General features: G+C 32.9%; 1 protein-coding gene across 1 annotated transcript in view; it reads left to right on the top strand.

Annotated features, from left to right (window-relative positions):
- Nucleotides 1–510: 510 nt before the first annotated feature.
- LOC123715583 (delta-sarcoglycan-like) overlaps nt 511–26,077 on the top strand; it is a 40,508-nt gene continuing 14,941 nt past the window's right edge. Inside the window, exon 1 of the mRNA XM_045670725.1 lies at nt 511–593. Coding sequence (XP_045526681.1) covers nt 511–593 — 83 coding nt within the window. The remainder of the gene's footprint in view (nt 594–26,077) is intronic.

Here is a 26,077-nt window from a genome sequence, read left to right as displayed (position 1 = left end):
CGTTTCAAATAGGTATAGGCGGCGTTTAGTGGTTTTAGGAGAACTGTCTCACTTGGACCTTATTTCACGTTTTCGTATTTTTTTTTGGTTCTTTTTGTTTCGATATCCATTCGGCAATAGTTGCATGATTACTGCGAGAGAATCAAATAAATTTTAGATAAAACGATATTGTTTCATAAATCCTAAACTCTAAATTATAAAATTGTGTATGTTCAAGATATTTGAAATTCATTTTATCAACGTTACATTTTACGAAATATGAAAGTTGGTAATTCCCAAAGTGCAATTGAAAGAGCCAAATGAGCACGAAAACTTTTGCAGCTAAGAAGTGGAAACAGTGCATACAATGTCGAGACTCTAACAAGCCAACCATCTGAACTTGTTAACCGTACCCGAGCGGCCAGCCGACGTATAATTCCGAGGCTATACTTACTAACTTCACGCAGACACTTTGAAAGTGTTCAACCACATACAGTCCGTATGGAAATTCAAAATCGATAGAATTTAAATATGGAAACGCACTCCTTGGGCCGCACACGCCAAACGCCTGCAGCTAGAAATCACATCGTCTACACAGATCACAAAGGACGCAAGTGAGTATAAAATTTAATTTTACCACAGATCTTAAACACGGCGTTTCTTCATCTTTTTAATTCATAAATGCACCGGCACATTGCAACTCCCAATAGCAGGCAGCAAACCCATCTTTGATTTTGTTTGCTACGCGCTTCTAAAGTAGACGTTACATGAGAGATGTTTAAAAAAATATATTCAATATTACATACAGGATCGTGGTGATCGCTGGCAATGTTCTGAGAAAAACAGGGAACTACGATTGACGTATGACCATTTTTATAAATAATATAAAATATTTATACAATGAAGTTTGAAACTTTTAAATTGGTTTGAAGATGTCAATTGTCAACATCTATTATAATATAATTGACAACGTCAAGTAATGAAGCAAATGCTATAAAATCGCGTTAATATCCCTTAAGGAAGTTATGAAAACAATTTTTCAAGCGTTTAAATAAGGATTGCTCCACGGGAATCGGAACTTCAAGATGTAGATACTAAATGCTACAGATATTCCCATAAAATGGGGAAATTAAACCTAATAAATGGATGGTATTATTTCTCTCAATTGAGCCCCACAAGTAAGGTTGGCCAAAATGTGAAACTCAATGTCCGTGAATTTGTGATCTTCATTAATTTCACCCACAAATTTCCTTAAATATTCACTTTGGATTTTCTCATTTAATTAAAATGTTAATCATGCCAAGGTCAAATCTATATTAATATTAAACTGTGTTTTGTTGAACTTTCTATTTTCAAACTACTAGTTTGGTTTACGTTGTGATAATCCACACGATACACGTGATTATTTAGAAAGTAGGAAAAAATATCTTTACAGACATTTAGGACATTTATTTAAACTTGTACTAGCCCCTACACTAGGATTCCCTGTGTCGTCGGCAGCTAGTCTCTTACATATGATATATTAATAGTACTTGAGGTAATAATTTCTACAATTATTTTTTTATTTACACTACTATTGCACATTAAGAATACTTTTCGTTTCAGTATAAGACAGATTTAGAAGATTTTGTTTCAGACTAGTAAAGTAAAGTAAAAGTAAATGTATAAAGTTTTTAAAAGTGATCAATTTATTTACATCCAAATTATCGTGGGTTAATCTAATAAGCTGGTAGAACACTTTAACAAATAGTTGCTTTTAAGCTCTACCCCGACGAGCTAGATTAAAATAAAGCTATAAAGCCTTTTTAATTATCTATATCTCTTCTTCAGGTGCCACTTTATTACTAAAGGTTGGCTGTTAACAACTTGAATTGCCGGTTTTTTTTGCACTAGCCTAAACAGTTCCTGGGCGAATGTGATGTCAGTCCACTCCCTTACCGCAACCACTTCTTCCATCCAGCCCGTCTCCTGCCTTGAATTAAGCATATCATAATAAACATCGAGTCGTATCGATTATTTATTCAAATATAATTATATATATTCAAAACTTTATAAGTTGATGGCACACAAGAACTGAATTAGCATATTATCATTGCATTAATTACACGAAGAACATAATTCATATTCATTTCCTTCGTACAATTGTACCATTAAAGCAAAATGTATCAAAGAAAGACGAGCAATGAGTTTATTGGTTAATACCAATATTGTTTTTTAATCACTGGAGACTAGCCGGCTTACTCTGTAATATATAAGGACTGCGATTCACTCTATCTCACTCTGCCACAGATGGAATTCGAGTGAACTAAAGCGAGAGTAGGTTTTGTCCCATATCGTCACATATTAGCAGTGTTTATCAATTAATAGAAGGCATCAGTATTGGGTTTACAGAATAAACATTCCGTTGGTATACCATATCAGTCACTGTCTAATTACCCACGTAGACCTAGAAAGCGTGGCTGTGTTTTCCCAACGTGCAGAAATCCTCAGAGCACTGAGGTCGCTTTGTGAAGCCTGAGAAGTGCCCTGGAGACTTCTGTGCTTCTGGAAGGAGCTAGGCTCGCTTAGCCAGGACTTTACGCATAAACCTAAAGAGCGTCTCAGCGCGAAAACTGAGTCCACCAACCATATACCATATGTACCGTCTAATTATTTGCCTTAATGTTCAACGGAGAATTTGGGGCAAACCGTAGCCCGTAATAGTGGTCAATACAACAAAGAGTAGGCTTGTGAAAAATCATTAAACTACCCACATAACCTTGTAATAATTTATAAACTATTAATTTCACCTCAAGTCATTGCATTTTAGCAGCGTGATACTGTACTACTATAATAATCTAGATATAAATACATATAACTATGCAAGCAAGCAGGGTTCTGATATTTTTTTATTAATATATAATAATAATATATATAATAAGAGTAGGCTACAAAAGTACAAAACCCTGACAACACAACATTAAATAAATCGCGTTTATTAAAACTCTTTACATTAAACGAAATACGAATTGTGACAGGTTTCTATAGAGCGTTGAATTTGAATAGATGGTCCTCGTAGGGTGAGAGGCAAAAGTAGAATGTATGTCACGAAAGGACAGTTTACTTGCACAGTTTCCGTTAGTCACATTTTAGCTACAAGGTATTCACATTTCGAGTCTGGAAAGTTGGCGTTATCGTGTTTAAAATAGTACAACACTCGCATCTAACTTTGTGATGCAAAGCGGACGCGTCAGTAAGATGTACATTGTATGTATTTGTATTTATAGAAATGTTAATGAAATTGTTGTGGAAAAAAAAGATCAAAGTCAAAATTAAATGCCAAATCATAATTAGCAGTAAACCTCCTAATCTCGCCCCATCTTTTATATTACTTAATTTAATCTCAGCCTACGACCAAGCCGTTTTAATTTTCTATGATTATTTATGTTATTTTTAGAAATGTTAATATACTGTTGTGAGAAAAAACTCAGTTCACACTTGAAATTTAGCACTAAATCATAATTAATCTAATACTGCGGCTGAGTTTCATTATCGGACGTCAAGGCAAAATACAAAATACCATCCGTATCACCTCGACGTCCATCGTTCCACAACTGAGCGTTTTCTAAGGCAGTTTTTGCCGCGAACCAGCACTATGTGAAACCAGCTGCCCAATGAAGTATTTCCGAACCAATTCGACTTAGGGTCCTTCAAGAAAAGAGCGTACCAATTCTTGAAAGGCCGGCAACGCACTTGCGAACCTTCTGACTGAGTGATATCACTTAACATCAGGTGAGCCTCTTGCCCGTTTGCCTGCTATTACATAAAAAAAAAATTGCGCTAAACCTCCTAATCTCACCCTACCTCTAATATAACTCATTAATGTAATCATAGCCTGGGACAATGCGATTGTATTTAACTATATGATTATATGTTATTTAAATCTGCATGGTATACAGCTGGTGTAACACGTGTTGAGAGCCTCAAGAAAAAAGGCTCTGACGTCCCCACATATTTGTGTGTGTTACATTACATTACGCCTTGCGTAAACTTAAAAGTCTAAGTACAAACATACACATGTGGATGTATTGCAGCCATTCATTTTTATTTCAACGTATCGAAAACTAGAGGTATGTGTAAAATGAAATGGAGGTCAAACCGGTGACTAGCTCACGAAATGAACCCTTCCAATAATTTTCCGCACAATAAGTTAAATAAATTTTTCAGCACTCCGTAATTAATCCAATTAGTACTATTTTATATTATATACAATTTCGAATGTATAAAGTTACAACAATTGTGTTTTTCTATTAATTGGGAATAAATCATATCATACAAAATTGATAATTAAAATACAGCATGTATTATATAAATGACTTTGACTTGACTTTGACTTAAGCGTCAAGACATCATGCCTCAGGAAACTAAAACACTAATCAATTAGCTCTTACACTGAAGAAATAAACTGTGAGTCAGGCACAGATTGATCACTTTCCTTTCCACAATGAAAGTCATGTATGTAACACATTTAGAAACTTCTGCCATTACCAGCTCATCGGGACAATAACTAAATTGAATTTAAGAAGTGGTCCCTGGTACCTGCTGAATGATTTACGATGCTATGACATAATCATAATTTTAGTAGATAAATTAATTTAAAAGTGAATTTTAATTGAACGAAATTTCACAGATTTAACTGACAATGTTTTAACTGGACACGATTATTTCCAGTAACTAAATTAAGTTTTATCCTGTTAAATATTTGTATAAATTTATAATAATAATACGTATGAAGTGTAGCTGCAACCCAATAATTTTGATAGTTTTTCGTTTCTTTGAGAATTTTTTTATTACAAGTAGGTGACCGACCAGGATTCTGATACGTTAACACTTGGATTTGAGACATGTCGGCTTTCTCGCGATGTTGCGTACAAACGAGTGTTTTATGACAGAAATTCCATTGGTGCTGATCTAGGGGACCTTCTTTATGAGGGAAGCAGGCTGGTAGCCTTACTGATCGGTGGTTCAAGGCTGGGGTCTCGACCTCGAGTGGCCCGGAATCGCAGGTCCTGAATGACCTCTGTGTGTCGGATTTAAGCCCGGGTCCCTTGGGTAGAATGCCTGGCGAACCCCGAGGGCCCATCTTAAGTGCGTGTGAAGGGCTGAGGTGTTTTTAGTGGGTCGGGTCTCGCTACCCCTCTGAATAGCAGAGGGATTTGAGTGTAGACCCAGCCCCACAGTCCCCGCGTCAAGCTCGATATCCTTGGCGCGGGCCTGCGCAAGCGCATTTTCAACTCATACAAAAAAAAGCCTGGTAGCCTTACCAGTCGACCACGGTTGTGCAGAGATGACTGCATACGGTTATTCTTTACAGCTAACCTACAACTTCATATAGCTAACAGATAGCCAACAACTAATCGTATGATAGATAAATAATCCATTTGAACTGTGTATGATAAACTTTTATATATTTGATGAATATTTAATGATCTAATCCTAATCCTTGGGATTGATTTGCTCCAGTTCAAACAATTTGTATGACTCAAAACTTAGCGATTAAAGAGTGGCGGATAGTTTCTTGCCAGCTCTTCTTGCTCTACGCCCTTGACTTGCGAACTGGTAGTAAATGTAAATTTAAAATTAATTTAACTTATTTCCTGACGTTCATAAGTGTACTACATGAATAAAGTTATTTTGACCTTGACTTCGGAAGTAACTATATAGTATCATTAACACCACCGCCTTTCACAGGATTCACCTGTTGGAAGACGTCTTTTGCATTCCATTTTAACAAACAGAACTTATAGTTAAAGCTCAGTTTCCATACTAAATCACCTTTAGACATGCCGGTTTTGCCGTAAATCAAACCTATTTCTGTGCGTGTACTAAGCAGTAGCAATTTTCTCGAAAATAGGAAATAACTTTGCAAAGATAATTAAGTAGAAACTACTCCCGTATTCCTTTTAACTGTAATGTGGAAATTTTAACATACTCTCAATGTAACTTGCTCCGTGTGAGTAAAAGTGTACAAATTGATTTATTGAAGTTAAGGCGACTCGAGAGTATTCACAGGCCGTACTGATAAAGTGAAAATAAAAAAGGTAACTTCACGAACAGAAATCCTTGTCGCGAGATTTACGAACGGAACAAGTTGTATGTAAATTTTATGTTTATTTTTTTATTACTTGTTTTCTATTTGGATTTGTTTTTTTTTAAATAAAGCTTATACGTCTCTACGTACGTATAAGCTTTAATCCTTCACAAGTAAAATTTCATGCATCTGACTTCAATTGTAGATAACGTATGAGTAGGATTAATCTTTTTTTTTATAAATTGTCTCCGCCCAAAGACATAATTTAACATTGTAATCTAGCCTAAATTACAACTAATACCTATTAAAAACTAAACTAATTTACTTAAAATAATTTAACACACACACATATAATAATCTCGTGTCACAATTCCCATACTCCTCCGAAACGGCTCGACCGTTCTTATGTAATTTTTTATGCATATACAGTAAGTCTGAGAATCGGCTACTATATTTCAAACCCCTAAGTGATTCGGAGTGTCACCTGAAATTTTTATTTTTTAGACAACTTTTTTATCTTTTTACTATATACAAAAATACATACAACCCTTAATTGTCACTCCTGTACTGTCAACCCATTTTTTTATTACAGTATATAATTATTTTTATTGAATTAAATAAACATTTCCTATAAATAATATGCATGGCAAAACGGGTCAGCTAGTAATTTATAATTAAAAGGAAGTGTTAGTTAATTTAAAACCAATTGAAGATATTATCCAGAGAAATAGCGACATACAGAACTTACATACAAAGATGTTTGAATGAAAGTTATTTCCTACAAAGGATGTTAAGAAAGTTTCCAATAACACTACTTACAGTCGCTATTAAAGCGAAGACACTCTGTTCTTGTGTTCTATTTTTTCACTTCCTATTTACACTTGCACTTAATACTGACGTGTACTAACACTACATCACTAGTTCATGGTTTTGTCCTTTACGATTCCCCACTAGGCTCGTATCAAGACGTTGAATTGGACTAATCTGAGCTGGTGCGAATCGACTGACAAAGTAATGAGTAGATGATGTGATCATACGTAGGAGAAAAATTTTGTCAGCACATAAGAGATTTGTGATATATTATTTTGAATATACAACGAAGTAGTATAAGTCTATATATAAAATTTGTATTGAAAAATGAACCTTTATAAATTTGCAACTTATCTAATCGAAAACTAAAAGATACAGAACAGAACATATTTACAAATAAGATCGACGTTGTTATAAATAAGGCAAATAGTCGTGGACTCATATTTATATTGTTAAAATGCCTAATCGGTAATTCTGGATATTACTGTTCACCTGTGGATCGAACCTACGTACCCAGGGATAAAAGTCGTCCAATGAAGCCAGGCCTACACTTCTCAAGGGTACAATAACAATAACTCAACTTATATAACGTTTTTGTTTATTATATTTTGACATAGTCTATATGTTTATATGTATGTGTGGATGTTATTTGGACTTGGGTAATTGGGCAGGTTGTTTGAAAATCTTTTATTAAATAAACACTGTTATTACTACTAGAATAGATCTTAAGCAAAGAAAAATGTTTCGTTATCACTGTATAAAAAGTGGTTTGATTTTGTCTGTACTCGGCAGCCATGAAACATACAAAATTAACTAAGCTGTATCATCAAAGTGTTTTTCCAAAGTATACCTGCCACATAATGTGTCTGTTCCATACTCCAATGAGAGAACTTCAAAAAGTATTGCTATTGATTTTATCGGATATAGGTTAATGGTGTTAAGTTAGTCGAACTACATTAGAGATTAATTTAGGATTAATACAATTTTAGAAACTTTTAGTAAAACTAACAATTTTCTGTCGTTCGATCATGGCACTGATAATTATGAATAGGCACGCGATATTTTGTCTATATTAACCCAAAGATTAAGTTTAACTATGTAATATTTAGTGTACAAATTGAGTGTACAAAGTCACATAATTTTTTTGAGTACTTAACTGATAGGAACTAGCGATTCTAAAAAAAGTTTGTATAAGTAATAATTAATAGAACTATGACTACGACCACCCTCAGCTCATTCTTAGAACACTCCTATGCTAGAGCTAAAGTTCTATGACGGTGTCAGAACATGCTGCCGAAATGTTTAACGCTGCTTGAGTAATGAGGGCGACGACGTTTTGAAAGCTGGGGGGGGGGGGGTTTACAAATTAATACGGAAATAAATAATATTCTTATTCATAATTAATATGGACGAAAATATAATTTACTAGATTAATAGACTTAATTCTTAAAACTAAATAAAATGTTATTTTAATGTACATATAATATCTTTACTGACGATTATTTAAAAAACTTTTTACAAAATTACTTTATAAGTTATGTAAACAAAGGCTTAGTAAATAAATGAAAAGATTTTTGGTATCTTTATGAGAACCAGATTTTAAATACATATCTATTTTAAATAAATAAATAGAATTTAATAAATTTAATTTCTAGTTAAGATTAAATTTATTGAATATTTTAGTGAATTCCGTTGCAACTTCTGTCATCAAAAGCTTTATTTTTAATCTAAATTGGCTATGGCAGCCAAATATTGAAGCGTGGAAGAATTTGTTTTAAGGTTTTAGTTGAGGAGAAACAAAAGTGACTTGTAATATGGTAGATCTAGTAAAGAGATTCCATTTCTGCATTTCAACTTTATCCATTTTTAAAATTATACTTCTTTTGGCGCGATACGGAAAAATGATGAGAGTAATTTTTTACCATGCACGCCGCACAAGACCGACACTCTGAAGTTAGCATAGTCCACATTTAAAATGAAAAATGCCAATTGCTTTAATTATGTATAAATAATTCTTTTGTGATATTTAAATAAACTTTATTTAACTAGATAATGCGTTATAAAGTCGTTCAATGTATTCAATACCTTTTTTCTATTGTTAGTGTCGTTTACTCTACAAACGATAAAATTTTACTACGCCAGAGACGTATAACTTCAAACACCTGTACAGATACATATCTTTTTTTTAAGACAGTCAACACACAGTTTTGATCTGTCTCACGATATTTTCATATTCATTCGTTGTTTTTAGAGCGTACCATTTCCAAAAAGTCCGGAATTGAAGTCGCGAGCCCTCTGGCAATGCGAGTATGAGCGGCGGTATCACTTAACATCAGGGCCTCCTGCCCGTTTGCTCCTTTGCTTTGTAAAAAAAGACGAGTGGGCTAAGTCCGTGACCTCAACCCTGAGGACCTTCGGATCACAGCTGTGCACGGTTTCTTTGGCCATTATCACTTGTATTCAGGAAAGGCAAACAGATGATATCTTAGATCCAAATAAATGAGTCAGAATGATGACGTTTGAGACCCATATAGAGTTTTAACCCCACCGAATTATTGAAGCACAGTGCGATGAGTTGACATTTTGTTGTATTTGCACAGCAAATGTCACTATTAAGCGTTTTCATCTCCTGTTTGTCAATTAAAATATTTTGAATCACTGACATCATTTCAATAGCAGTTAATTTGATTATTTGAAACTAAATGCATTCGAGGATTTATTTGATTAAAATTGTCCACGCTCTATAAATGTTTAATGACAATATTAAATTAATGACAAACTCTTCATTAGTTAGTGGTTAAATTATAGATGCGTTGTTGTCTTATTTATTTGTATTTATAAGTGAATGTGTATAAAAATGTTACGGCATTATTTTTGCAGGTTAACATTACCTATCACAATGTTTTACAGCATACGTAGACACAGGTTAAGTGATGGGTCAATGCAAATGTTATTTATGATATATTTAGGTAGCCAAGAGCTTATATAAACGTATAAATATTAAAATATATTATATATAGGGAACAGGCCATAGGGAACAATCTTTTAATATTTTTATTTATTTTCTTTGTATTCATTTTTAATTGTTTTTATTATTACTATCTAGGTTTAGATAAAATGTATATATATAATAATATGTAAAAATTTAAAATACCATATATTTGTGTGTTGGATATTTATGATTATTTAAAATTATTTTTTGAAGATTGATAGCAAAAGGAAATTTTAAAATAATGTTTTTTGTACAAATATTTTTTAGTAAACACTTTTTCAACGGATTGATGTTATGTATTGTTATAAACTTATAATTATTTTACATAATTATTATTTCCCCGACGTTTCGTCTGCTTTATAGCGTGCGTGGTCACGGTGACTTTAAAAAGGTGTTGAATGTCACAAAGTATCACAGCTGTAGAGAAAGTTGTATTATCTGTATTTATTTCCCCGGAGTAGATATCGACTAAAAGATGACGGGTTTTTGAAGAAATGACTCACGGTGTCCTCTATTTACGATTATTTGTCTTGGGGTTTTAATTTGGATATTATTGGATCCCAGGTATTTGATAATTTTAGGCCGTCTTCTCTATTGAAATTGGGGTGTTTTTTTTTCAATGGTTTCGCGTACCAATCTTGGGAAGAATCTTTTTTCTTTCGCAAGTACTTTCAGTTGGTCAAAGCGATTAGGCCTATCTAGTGTGTGTTCATAGGCTGCTGATTTTGTGTGTCGTCTCTGTGTCTTTTGTGTGTGTGTTCTTTGGATCTGCTGGGCATATTGCGTTTAGTTTGCCCTATGTAAGACAGGCCGCAATCGCAATCTAGTTTGTATATACCTGCATCTTGCAACAGGATGTTACTTTTGATGAAAATTTTATTAATAGAAGCTCGTTTTAGGATCCGGCTAATTCTATCTGTAACTCCCTTTAATTATGGCAGGTAGCGTGGCTGGCGGGAAACTGTTTGTGTCTTGTTTTTGTTTCTGTGATCCAGCCGGGGAATCCGCAGCTTGTTTTGGTGTAGCACCTGTTGCTGACACCTGACACCTGACATGCTGACACCTCCTCAACGTGGGCAGCATCACAAAGTCGTTGGTGTCTCAGAAATAAAAAAATACCGACACAAAGCATTATATTACACATATTACTATATTACATTATACACACAAATATTTTGTCATTGGGGACAAATGTGTCATCGATATATCTCTCGTACAGTCGAGGTTTAACTGGGGCATTGGCCAGAGGTCTCTCCTCAAAGTCCACCATGGAGATGTCAGTGACTATAGGTGACACTGAAAAACCCATGGCTACCCATCAACCTGCACAGACAACTCATCTTAATCAACAAATAATTAGAAGTTTATAATAATAATTAGTTTAATCCGTTGAAAAAGTGTTTTATTTAAATGTGTAAAAGTAATTTTAATACAAGACAAAATATTTTGTTACTAATGCTCTATAAATCGTAACCAATCTTTCAACTATAATCACTATGACCAACAATTAAAACACTTAAAGCTTATTATAAACCATAGTATTTAACGATTAAAAGGCATTTGGCTTTTTGACAGTTCTAATCCGTTTCGATTAAAAAACTAAAATATACATTTTTATTTAAATTTGGCCGTAATTTTTTTTCAGTGCTTTATAAATATTTATTATATCAAACATATTGTCTATTTTTGATAAACATAAAAACATTGATGCGTTGCCTGCCTTTGGGAAAGAAGTCTTTATTGTTTACCTAAAGGTTATAACACCTTCTCTTAGAGCTGTGAGCGAGAGGAAAATTTCCACCCTTCAAGGTGTCAATCATTTGTAATTGAAATAAAGAAACAAAAGGTCCAAGGCTACAGAACAAAAGTTCCGTCGTTTTAAAGCCTTACATAAACACGTTTTGTATTCAAAATAATAAACGTGATGCCAAATATTTCGATATATTCAGGATTCGTATTGCCTAAAATAATTAATGAGTCAACTGTCGATGAGGTATAAAATTATTCGATTCAGTCGACAGCTAGTTGATTTCAGGTCGTGTTCGCAATTTATATTGCATCATGCATGACACGTACCTACTCAGTGGCGTGTTGGTTCAGATTGGCGAACGAAACTATAAATATATTCGTTTGATAAGAAATCCAAATGGTGCGTCTGCAAAGAAATAGTTTTATGAAAGTTGATTGATGACTTCAACGAGCAGTGTTTGTCTAGTGGCTTCAGTGTGCGACTCACATCCCTGAGATCGTAGGTTTGATCCCTGGCTGTGCACTAATGGACTTTCTTTCTCTTTACGCGAAGAACATTCGCTCGAATAGTTAAGGAAAATATCATGGGCGTGTGTCAGGTACAGGCTGATCACCTACTTGCTTATTAGATCAACAAATGATGACACAGATACAAAAATCTGAGGCCCAAACCTATAAAGGTTGTAGAGCCACTGTTTTTTTTATTGATGACTTCATTATTCCAAAGTACTCGAGGTTTAGAGACGCACGAATAACAACTGCTCACAATACAGCTGTAATCTTCAATAGAAAACACTTTTTATATAGACAGCTTTATATGTTCTTAGTTCTTATCACTATACTTTATAAAATGCTATTTATTTTAAGGATAAAGAAAAAATCTTAAAAGGTAATATAATATACGCGTTGTTTTATTAGTATATCTTGTTTTTATGTAGTTTGCGGTCAGTATATTAATTTAAATATTTAAGTTAGACGCAATCGGAAGCTGATAGTTGCTGTCCTATTACTGGAAGTCAAACATTTTTTTAGCTTTTATACATAATCAGGAACAAAAGGAAAGTCAAAGACTGGGGACAGGGAATCTTCGCTGTTCTTTAGTGGACATTTGTACTGAAGTAACAGTTTTGAATTTGAATATAATTTTATAATTCACTTAAAATATCATTAATCTTAGAATCACAACTATTGCAAAACAAATACTATTATACTTTTGTACAATTTGTGTCTTTTCTTTGTGTTAACAATACTATTTAGTCGACTACTTTATTCATATAGGTAAACAAGTTCACTCTAAATTAACATTTAGAGCATGAAGAACTAGCAAGAAACTTTATGAAGTTTTGTGTCATACAAATTGTTTGAACTAGAGCAAATCAATCCCAAGAATTAGGATCATTTAAGTATTCGTCAAATTTATAATAGGTTTAATTAATTAATTAATTTAGTTAATTTATTGATTAATTTATGTTTAACGAGAGATTTGAATTTATTTAGTGGTCATTCTCTAATTTCGTTTGGGGGTTTGTTGTAAAAACGAATACAATTTCCATATAAGGGGTGGTTAGTCTTCTGGAGTAATAGTTAGAATAGACAAAAATAAACAATTGATTTAAAACGATAGTTGTCTGCGAACAAATCTTAGTGAAACGTTACTTTAAATCGTTAAACGTCTTAATGTAAATTAAAAATATATAACGGCACCCTGGATTATATAATAGGACCTTATATATAGAATCAATCTATTATAAGAGAAAATATAATAGAGAACTGTCTATGTCTAATCATTATTAAACGACGATCCAGCTGTCTTTTATCATCGGACGTCAAAGCAGTCGTTCCACAACTGAGCGTTTCTTAAGGCAAGTATTTTGCCGCGCACCAGCACTTTGTGGAACCAACTGTCCACTAAAGTATTTCTGAACCAATTCAACTCAGGATCTTTCAAGAAATCAGAGTACCAACTCTTAAAAGGCTGGCAAAGCACTTGCGAGCCTTATGACAATGTGAGTGACTATGGGCGAAGGTATACATCAGTCGCGCCTCCTGGTTCTGTAAATGAATGAAAAACAAATGAAGACTGTTTTTTATTCAAACTGTTTGTATCTACATGATACATTAAGGAAAAATATTTTAAAATAATAACTGTTATAAATCGTACTTTGTGTGCTTTGAATTGGGAGTCAAAGCGACATTGGTGATTTATTTGATTACTCCGTTTACTGACTTATATGACTAAAGGTATAAAATCAATTTCAAAGCTAATAATCCATATTGACCTTCGATTAGGCAACTATTTGAATTTCATAATATATATTAAATACAGCTAAGAAAGAATCAATGGAACCTACTAGGCTAGTCTAGGCTGTATTTCTGTATGTGTTTCGCTCACTTGCTAAATCAAATACCTCCGTGACATTGAAGAAATTGTGTATAATTTATTAGGTAAACATAAGGTAAACTAATTTGACAAGTCAAAGGAACATACAATGATTCACTTACAAAACTGTCAATATAATTCAGATAAAGAATGGCAATATTTCATGCAATTCTAACATCTAAATCTAGATTTAGTTAACATAGTAATTGTTATTCACGTGTCCGAACTGATCCGAATATAGTTGGACGATGTGGACATTCGTTTCAGTTCGTAGCGAGATAATATTTCACCTTATTTTTGTTGGTCGTTTTTGCTCTGTTATGTATGAAACAGCCGTAGTAGCCGAAGCATTGTTCAGTATATTTCAACTCTATTCCGACCGAGGGTAATAACAACAATTGTTTATTGTTTTGTGAAGCAATTTAGTTTTTGGTTTCACGTCATTTTTGCCGTTATTTCCGTTGTAATTTCTTAATAGCTGAAAACACTGTCGTCATTTGTTTTTAGTTGTTAATAAAAGCAGTGTTGGCCTAGTGGCTTCAGCGTGCGACTTTCACACTCTCATCCCTGAGGTCGTAGGTTCGACCCCGGCTGTGCATCAATGGACTTTTTGTTTTTTAAACGGAGAAGGAAAACATCGTGAGGAAACCGGCTTGCCTTAGACTCAAAAAATCCGAGCGTGTGTCAATATCACCTACTTGACTATTAGGTTGTAGCGATTTTGATTTTGGTTTTATAGTAGATTAATTATTACAAACCTTTCTGCCATAAGTTCATTTTGATTAAATCTCTGTTATCTATATATCCTATAGTTTTATTATCAATTAAGGCCCTTTGTGTAATTAGCTGTAATATTTAAAAAACGGTGAGGGATGTAATACAGTTTGTCCAATTAGTTAGTAGTAATAGGGTAGCGACGTGCTAGCGATTCGATTGGATCTTGACACTCGTTTTAATGTTTACTTAAACATAAATTAGCCGACTAACCAAAAAAGGCTGCAGAAGCATACATAGTACTAATAAAAACAGGTTCTTTTCAGACGAATATCTGTTTGATATGGTTTTTTTTTAAATTAAGAGAAAGGAGAGTGAAAAGGACAACCCCATTAATCCGCGTTTTCTTAATGTTTTCCCCTGGGATTTTAAAATTACACCCGAAAAATTGTTCCCTACATCTACTTATTATACAATATCTAAACAATTATTATATACAAAAGCAACGGAACCGAAACGGAATACACATTTAAACATAAATATAAAACACAGTGTATATATATATATATACATATTGCCTACTTATAATAAATTGTAAGATGCAAATATATATTTAGTGGTAATTTGTTATAATCAGAAGGTATACGAAACAGGACTGAGATACGGAAAGAGTTGGGTAGGGTTGGGTTTCAGGGTATTTTTTAGCCTAAATTAAATAAGTAAATTTGTACTGTGGTGTGGTCTACACGCGTCAAGGTTTCTGTACTGTGTAATCTATATCTAGTACAAAACAATACATATAAAACTGGTACAGAAACTTAGGCATAAAATTGAAAGAAACGTTAATAAATCTAAAGAATCACCAAATGTTTTAAAAAACACAAATCAAATGATTGAAACAGATTTCTCCCACACAATCACGGAACAGATGTTAGTATTCCACTCGAAGCTCGCGGGAGCAACCTCGCACAGCCTGAATAATTTACACGCACCTTTCCTGATCTCGCATTCTAGGCACTGGATGCATTATGTACATAGCTAACATTGTAAAAATCACTTCTATTGTTATGTCTTCCTGGTAGCTGCATAGTGGTTCATGTTTTACGGCTCAATGGTTCAAGGTTTGATATTAAATACTTTGACAAACACATTGGTTATTTTATGTTATTTTAAATGTATTTAATTAAAATACCATACATAATTATCACTATTTAAAATTCAATAATAAAAACACTTTAAAAGTCAACTTATCTATTAAAAAATACTGAATGTTTAGCTATATCTTACTGTCGTGTTATATTCAAGTTTAAGTAACTGTCCTTCAAGAAAAGAGCATACATACTCCTAAAAGGGCGGCAATGCACTCGAGAGTATATTCTACTGTCCTATGAGTGTAATAGAAATGGAAATGTGGAATTGATTCCCGGCGGTGGTCTTTCCTGATATGACCTCCAACTATTCAAAGTTAGACCTCATCTTTCAAAAGCCGGCAACGGACACACTAAAAATGGCTGTCTATGGACTGCGATGACTGCCCTTTATGGGCCCAAAGGGTCATTTGCCCCCCTAATATATAAAAATGAATAAAATATATATATTTCCAATAAACTATTTTTTTAAATAGCAAAATATCATATTTGTGATTCCATATTGATAAAAATATATGATAAAAAGTGTAAAATTCATTAAAGAGACGAAATTGCAGCGTAATAAATTATTCGAAAAAATACCAACGAAATGCTTGGACATGCAAACTAAGTTAAGATGTCGTAGCTGACTTTACGCCCTCCGGGCAAAGTTCAGAACAAACTTGAAGTACTATAAGTAAAGCGTGTGGTTACATTACTTCCAGCGATTTCACGACATTTCCTGACAAATTTTAAATAAAAATTAAACCGATTTCGAATCGTCTACTAGAAAGACAAACATAACGATAAAATACACTTATTTTTGGACAAAAATAAATCTTCTTATTTTCCAACAGGTGCCACTTTATTACTAAAGGTTGGCTGCTAACAACTTAAACTGTTTAGACTAGACTAGTTACATTGCGGTAGTCTAAGCAGTTCCTCGGCAGGTGTGATGCCGACCACTGCCGTACGTTTCGAAACCACGACTTCTTCCTTCTCCCAATCTTTTACCATAAACTTTTGTGTCATGTGTCATCGTTGAAGGACTCAACAATACATATACATCTATCAGCACATGCTACATATTATCCTATTTTAATAATATCACAAATAGATTAAATTACTAATTTTTTTAACCATTAAAAATTCTAATTATAAAACTTTGTTAGTCTGTGCCTAAAGAAAAATTTAAGTATAATTTGTAATATTTAGCTCGTGTTGCAATAAATAATCATCATTTTCCACTGTAGTTCCATACTCTTATATAAGGTCCTTACATATGAAATTAGCGTTTTATATGGGAGGAACAAAAAGTCGAATATTTTTAAATACAATATATTTAATTAATCAAAGTATGAACCATTGTTTTCTATGCACTTTTGCCGTCTCATAGGTAGTTCATTGATCCCTTTACTAAAAAAACCAGTCGGACGGGAATCAATAAAATCTGTGAAGGCGATTTGGACTGCCCCATCAGAGTTAAATTTTTTCCCTTGCAAGAAGTTTTCCAAATTTCGAAAAAAATGGTAATCTGTTGGAGCAAGGTCCGGGGAGTCGGAGGATGTCTTAGACATTCCAATTGAAGCTCTTCTAATTTGGTAGCCGTCTGTTGTGCAGTGTGTGGTCTAGCGTTGTCGTGAAGTAGCAGTGGCGTGGAGCGATTGACCAGCCTAGGTTGTTTAGCCGCTAGTTTTTCCATCATGGTTTGCAATTGCTGACAATAGACATCAGCCGTAATAGTCTAGCCAGATTTGAGAAAACTGCAATGAACAATACCGGCACTAGTCCACCAAACGCTTACAAGTAACTTTTTTGGGGTTAATTTTCGCTTGGGGCAGGATTTGGCTGGCTGGCCAGGACCATTGCGCTGAGCGCTTCCGATTATCGTAAAGAATCCATTTTTCATCACGGGTAATGATTCGGTTTAAAATACATACATTCATTATTGTGCCGGTTTAATAATGTAACGCAGCAGTCGACGTGCGTTTGCCGGTTTGATTCAGTCAATTCGTGAGGTACCCACCTTTCAAGCTTTTTAATCTTCCCAATTTGCTTCAAGTGAATTAAAACAGTTTTATCACTTACACCACTAAAATATACTGCAGCTAACTCGGACGTGGTTTGCGATGGATTCGCTTCTACAATAGCCTTCAATACTTCATTATCAACTTGGGTCTCAGGCCGTCCACGGGGCTTGTTCTGCAGAGAACATCGTGATTAAAGTGGCCAGTACAAAATACGCCAATTTCATATGTTATGTGTTAAGGACCTAATATAACCAAAAATATATATCAAATGTTTATATAGTTTTGTTATCAAACTCTTCTGTTAGTTATTATTATTTTTGTTTCTTTGTGTTCTGCATTATTCGCTTCCTCCATCAATTTCTTCGCAGAAACGTTAACTTAAAAAATGTTTACTATTGTACAAACGTAAGAAGTGTAACTTCTTTATGACCTTATTTTTCGAAAAATTATCAACTTTACAGAAATTGATTCAATATTTCACTAGAAAATAAATATATTCAAAAGGCTTTTATTATCATAGACATGAATATAAATAATACAACTATTTCATTTTACCGTATTACTACTAAGATTATTACAGAATTTCATTAATTGTAATAGAATAGTTACTATCATTGTTATTATATATTTTTGTTGTTTAATGGTCTAGTCTTTTCGAATCAACCGTGGTAGGGACAATAAAAAGATGACGCGTAACCGAAAAATGTGACGGTAATTTTTTCTCCAACGCCGATAAAGATGTTTCACTGCAATAAATAGTAAGTTTGGAGTATCTAAAAGACATGTTTATCCAACCTTTGCTCAATGCATAAGAGGTCGAGAATATGCCTATCCATTAGCCATTAATTTTATTTACATTTCGTTCTATAACAAAAATTACTTTAAAAGGGAGAGAAATGAAATTTTAATGCAAATTAAGCAGTTGTTTCCACACTGAAACTACGTGAAATAGTCATAACTCATTTAAATGAAATCGTGTTTTATTAAAGCAAAAAGTTTTTTAATAATTCTAAAAATATATACATATTTTATTAGCGTTCAAACGTAAATGAATTATATAAAGAACACGGTCGTAGATAAACCGTTTCCATGTTAGTATTATAATCGTCTACAAAGATTTTTAATTATTAGTACACCATGTAGGCGATACAAATATCTATTCATGTGTGTTTTACACACATATGCAAATATGATTCATTGCTTATTCGAAAGTGCCTCTTTAAGTGTGATCTAGAATTTACTATTGTTAAAATAAAATCGTAACATTAGAGCGTTCTTGCGTTCGTTTTTTTAATAATATTGAGAACTGGACAGATGTTTGGCCACAATCCCACCTGTTAAGTGAAATGTGGCCTATTAGAGGGCACGATTCCCCATATTAAACTGTCTAGGCAATAATTATAATATATCGTTTATTTGCAAAGAAAGTGGTACATTCAGATTGATTTATTATTAAAAAAACTTCACAATCAGCCAAGAACCGAAGGAGTAAAGAGTTTCATTATTTTGCTGTAAGAAACACCGGGGATGTCAACAACGAACGGTGACACTCCAGCATGCTTCTAGCTTAGCGTTCTCATCGTGCGTTATGAAATTCTATTACATAAATATAATGTTACTAGTAATTCCATAGAGTTGCTGAATTAATTTTATAAATTTTCGAGCGTTAAAAGCAAAGTGGTTTTTAACAGACGTTTATCAATGAACGAAGTTTAATCACGTCTCATTAATTTGTAATGCAATTACTTTTGTTGGCCTATACACATGTCAGCGGTCGTTTTATTACATTTGTATTTGGTTTTTATCGTGACAAAACATTCCTATCAGATACTTTGAAAATTTCAACCACTTTGAAACTGTTTTTACTATTTGTTCACTATATTCACATGACAGTATCTGGTCAATAAATTCTTGTAGCCTTGTTGTATGTACAAAAAAATATAAACAAATGGTGACTTTCACCAGTATAATACGCAAAATAGAATTAATTTGAGTGTACGACCAACCAGGCCCCAGAAGATAAACCACTCCTTATATGGAAATTGTTTTCGTTTTTACAACAAACTCCCAAGCGAAATTATAGAATTATCACTAAATAAATTGAAAGCGCTCGTTAAACGTAAATTAATCAATAAAGCTTTTTATAAATTAGACGAATAATTAAATAATCCTAATCCTTGGGATTGGTTTGCAGTTCAAACAATTTGTACTTGGTGATTAAAAACAATGGCGGAAAGTTTCTTGCCACTTCTTCTTACCCGCTCTACGCCCTTGAATTGCGAACTGGTAGTAAATGTAAATTTACAATTGATTTAACTTCTTTATGACGTTCATAAGTGTACATGTTTACCTATATCAATAAAGATATTTTGAGTTTGAGTTTGTTGATTTTAGTGCATATTCATTCATTAAAACATTTTACAATGATTTCGTGGCTTAGTAATAACTCACAGATCCCGGATACAACGATTATAGCGGTCATACAATTTCGATAACATTTTTATTGTACGATTTGTCGTTAACCAAACTGTTTGTGTAGCGAGCATTCTCTTGAAGTCTCAGAACAGAATAAAGTCACTAGCTCAATCTAGAGTAAGCGGTGGATGCGGCAGTCAGATTTGTGACACGGTGCAATGTCTTGATAAAAAAGCAGAAAGTTGTCGAATCCATTTTATAATTCAAAATTCTAACCGTTTGAAAAAACTGTTAATAATGCGAAAAAACTCTCGCGAATAATGATTGTTTCATTATATAACAATTTAGTCAAATTGAAAGATCGAATAGGGGTAGACAAGCGTATCCCTCAGAGATGTCAACGTTGTTTTATGGTCGTCGGGACGCTAGCAAACTTCGGCAACTGCTTTATGATCCTAATTTATAAGTGAGCGTGTATTTACGACTCTTTTCGGAGTCGTCCCGCGAGTGCGTTCATGCTCCATTGCTTCTACTTGTACTCGACTGTAATAACTACATACATTTAAATAATTGACGTGATTAGGGCTTTTCATAAAATATGTTTTGCGTTTGCTTAATAGTTTAGGTGACTAAAATACAAGTAGCTCGTGTTTATATACTGGTGGTTCCATCAAAATAAACCAATCGATTTTATAAAAAAAATATAGATTTTATAATATACGAATATGTATGATTTGAAACTATGAAGATATAAAGACAAAGTGAGATGGATTGTTGAGATGAACAGCTACCCTATAGGCTTCAGCATTAGACTCTTATCTCTGAGGTCGTAGGTTCGATCCCTGACCGTGGACCAATGGACTTTCTTTCTATTTGCGCATTTACAATCGCTACAATGGATGCATGTTTTTACACACGAGTAGTCCTATTTGTCGTTGATTTTAATTCCCATACTGGTGACCTCATAACTCATCATACAAGCAAGCGCACAAGTCTATTGAATAGCCAGTTTTTTTTTTAAATTATATAAAATTTCCAATATCGCCGACTCTTGTGGTACAAACTACTACTACTACTTGTTTGTACAAACATATATATACATACATATAAGAAATTTCCTGATATATATATATCCATATAGACAAGTATATAGCGAACATTACCTGTCCACATCGTATCCCTAACTTTCTTACTAACTACTAACTGACGTCAGACTTATCTTAAATTATCGTGATTTATGTGTCTTTTTACTTTCTATTTTTAACAACTGTAACTTATATAACTGTGTGTAACATGTATTTTGCACTACTTGCCTATCTTATGTAATTTATTACATTTTAATTTATTTATTTATTCTTTACTCACAGCGGTCGCTCGAAAGCGATAAGGCCGCCAGTTGCCCTCCTTTTGATTTAATTATTTTCAATTTTTTATATATTGTAGTGTAACGTGTGTGTATATATATATTACTACATATTGCTATTTTATATTCATGGGCTAGTGGGGACCCGTCTCACCTCTGCTACGCTCTTCCAGTGGCGATCTGGAGTTCCTTAATATTTCGGGTAAATACTCGGTTGTTACCTTTATATCGATTGCTCGAGAACGCACCAGGAGGCTCCAAATATAGGACATGAATATCCAGTAATCGAAGCCCCGACCTCATGGTTGTGAGCACAACTAAGCCCCACTGCATCATCGCATAAAGTTTTTCTAATAACTTAGTTAATTTTCTTTACAAATTGTGTCAATAGTAAGCAAGGGATTTGAGTGATTTACAATTTGAGAGCTTTAAATTTCGCAGGCATAAATTAATTTTCAATTTGCCTTTGACGTTTCGCTGAGCCGGCCTAACATGTCTCTCAGGCGAGGTATTAACCTGAACATGACTCTACCTATGCACCATATCTCTCCATACAGGTATGCCTCGTGTCATACACATGTTATGAGAAACTTAATTGAAATACGCCCCTAGTGAACAAATATTTTGCTGTTATTTTGTCACGACAGCTTGATTGATTAAACCCTTGGAATTTCGATTGTGACCAATTGTTTTTATATCTACGGTTGTATGTGCATAACGACCTCTGTACGTGTAATTAACCTTTATTTAAAAAAGACATGCTACGTTGTAAGTCAGGTACAGAATTTAATTAAAACTATAAAAAATTGACCGTTTGTCATATTTAATTGTTACAATTAAAAATAAAATCACACAGCACAGCAGAATTAGGTACGTAATGTAATTAAATTGACCTTTTTTATATGTATGTTATGTATTCCATATTTGGCTATATATGTAGATCTTTATTTATAAATGAAGTATGGATATGTCCGATTTATTTTATTATCTTTTGCATAGGAAGAAGTATTAATTAATAAAAAACTTTTCTAAATTAATTAATTGTTCATTATTAATGAGAATACAAATACAGATTATCCAAAAAGGTTTTATTGTATAAATCTTTTTACGGTTAAGGAAAGAGGGGTTATGATAATTACCAGACATAAAATTTCAAATGTAAACTGTGGCCTTAATCCAAATGCAATTTGCTAGAAACCGACTTTAGCCGAGAAATGTTACGCAAATAAGTACATAACGAGATAAACTTGTTTCTTTCAGAACTCCCACAATTTAAATTTAGAACTTTATTTTACACTTTCAGTATATACTCTGTTTTGGGGAAAAACTAATAAATAAGTGATTATGTTTTTAAATCTGGTAACATTATTTATAATTATAACAAATTAATCAATTATAATCAACCTAACACTATATTTATAAACTAAATCGTATATAATATAAATTATTTTAAAATTTACTAATCTGTCCTTAAGAAAACCGATAACACGCTATTCAAGCTACATTTTTAAAATTGTTTCTCAGCATATCAAAAGAAAATACGAATACAAAATGCACTTAATTAGGATTTGTAAAATAATAAGTATTTTTTCTGAAACTAAAAAAGATCCAGTGAAAAGTGACAAAAAAGTGCCTGATTTTTGTATCTCGTGGTATTTTTTTTTCTACAAAGCCATATCGTTGATTAGGTAGGCTTACGTGCAGAAAAAATTGGAACTAACGTTTCGATATTTTATTTCATGGATCAACTTTACTGGAGCAAATACAAACCACTGGCTCAAATATAATCGAAAGCAATCAGACAAACAGTATTTTTTTAATTACACAATTACAGACATTAAAGTTCACAGGTTAAAAAGTTTCGTATTGACAATAGAATTTATAGACTGTCGTTAGCGTCCTGTAAACTGACTCAATACATACATCAATCTACGCCGAGTATCGGAATTCTCCAGTGAACTTCAACAGTGTAATATTATTAAGACAGAGATTGTCAAGTTAGATTATTTTTAACATATGTAACTATCGGTATACAGTTTGAAATAGAGTCAAAAAGCGAGCCTTTATTTGGCATCAATGCCAGAGGTATAAAATTAGTGTTTTGTTAATATTATTTATTAAAAGCTGTGTGCGGTGCGATCAAAGAGCATTAATAAATTTCTATGTATTTATTTAGAATTCATAATTAGATCTAAAAATCAGCATCACAGTATAGTACCTCTATTGTTACCTATTCTCCAACGATTATTTAAATTATTGTATTATTATTATTTGCTTGTTTAGTATTCTATTTGTATATATCTTGGAACCCAAAATTAATTGTGATTTTGATCCTTAATATTTATTTATTGTAGCTTTTTGCAATGAAACTTCTTTATTTTGGAAAAAAAAATCCGTTTCATTGTTGAGTTAAGCGCCATCTTTTTCTTGTCCCTACTACGTAGTTAGTTCGAAGCCATTAATAACAAAATTATATAATAACGATAACAATGATAGTAATAATTCTATTACAATTAATATAATTTTGTAATAAACTTAAGAATAAGGTAGAATTAAATAATTGTATTATTTGTATTCATGACTGTGATAATAAACTTTTAACTTTATTTAACCAATTTAATGTCATAAAGAAGTTTCACTTCTTACGTATGTACACTGGAACGCGCACACATTTTCAGACATTTGTTTTGTAATTGTATTAGTCTAAATCAGTGTTTCCCAACGTGGGCCCATGCCCCAGAGGGGGGTAATTCTATTGCTATAGCAATAGAATTGTCATATATGACCTATTCAAAAATTTAGTAAATTATTTGGAATTTGAAATTCACTTTCTCATTATATTTTTTGAAAATTTACTTACTGTTGCCAACAATTTCCTAGTGAATTTCTACATAAAACCTATCATTTATGTTACTGAAGAGAACAAATCAATTAAAATTTGATAATAAATTTGAAATATTATGTTGAGTGGGGCATAATAATTTTAGAGAGGCTACGATGGGCGTGGCATAAAAAAGGTTGTGACTCACTGGTCTTAATTGTTTTCTTATTTTTGTTATGCACAGTTTGCAACTTCTGCAACAACAAAAGTATTTATTTTTCCTTACTAGGGTTGACTGACTTTTGCTTACGTGAACAAGAAATACCCAAAATATTTTTGTTAGTTCGATTTTTTTAGTACAGCGTTTCACTCCATGTCATAGAATGTATTTGCAAAAATATAACTCTTTTAAGTAAAATATATATGTTCCCAGCTTTTCCAAACACAGGTATTTTTTTTCAACCACAATTTTGATTTTTTTAAACTGCTTACAACCACTTCTTCCATTTGTTTAAAGTATTTCACGACGCGAATCGTGCCTTAGTGAGTGTGTGGGAGCATGTGAGTGATTCCATAAAAATGAAAGTTGTCTAAATTAATATATGTTGATTTGTATACTAAAAAGCCATTGGAAGTAGCGGCTTTGAATCAATATCCGTGACTGCGATGATGGTCGCTCGTCACGAAGGAAGAATGTTTCAATGTATTTGATTTATTACTGACGTAATGGAGCGTCGTGTTGCATTCGCTTGCAATAACTGCATTTATAAACATATATACGAATGCTTTGCTATATATATTTATTTATTAGGTATTTTAAACGAGATATAGTATAAGTATAAGTTTAAAATGCTTTTAAACAGAAAACACAGTTAAACAAAAGTTAAGTTAAGAAAGAGTTAAACAAAAATTGCTTCTTCGCCTAAATAATAATTTCATAACCTATCTGAGAAATATCATACTAATAATATAGAAATATATGTTACTAAAATATCAAGAATATTATTTAAATCCTAAATATATAGGAGCTTTTTAATATATAAAAATCTTATTTTCTTATATTACATCCGAAAGTTGACTGGTATTTATGTATTATACGGAAGTTTTATATTACATATATATTATATTATATACAATTATTGAACTTAATTTAATATGACAATTTAATCAACACGAAACAAAATTTGAGGAAGAGAACGGTCCCATATGAGGTATCCGATCAAAGCACTGATGTCCCATTTTATCATGCTGTTGCGTCAGAGGCGTGCTGGCAGGTATTGCTTATGCGGGACAAAGGGCTACAATGCATATGTAACATTGATAACACTTTGTCAATCATGCTAAGTATTTCTATAAATATATATTATTTACAATAATAAGTTTAAGATAATTGTACAGTTGGTTTCAATTTATTTCCAAATACAGGAAATAAAACGTTAATTAAAACTCGTAACGAAGCTCGCGTGTTAATTAAAGCGCGACAAAATCATAACAATAAAAGTGTCAATTTGTGAACTATCATATACAATATAAAAATCACCATGCATGTGGTGTAAGCGTGTGAACTTCGATGACTATTACGTAGGTTCGTTAGTGGAATATTGTTAACTACCATCCAGCATCATTT

This window comes from Pieris brassicae, chromosome 10 (genome assembly GCF_905147105.1).
Source record: "Pieris brassicae chromosome 10, ilPieBrab1.1, whole genome shotgun sequence".
Lineage (NCBI taxonomy): Eukaryota > Metazoa > Arthropoda > Insecta > Lepidoptera > Pieridae > Pieris > Pieris brassicae.
The sequence above is the reverse complement of the archived record's forward strand: the minus strand, read 5'-3'. Positions and strand labels throughout refer to the sequence as shown.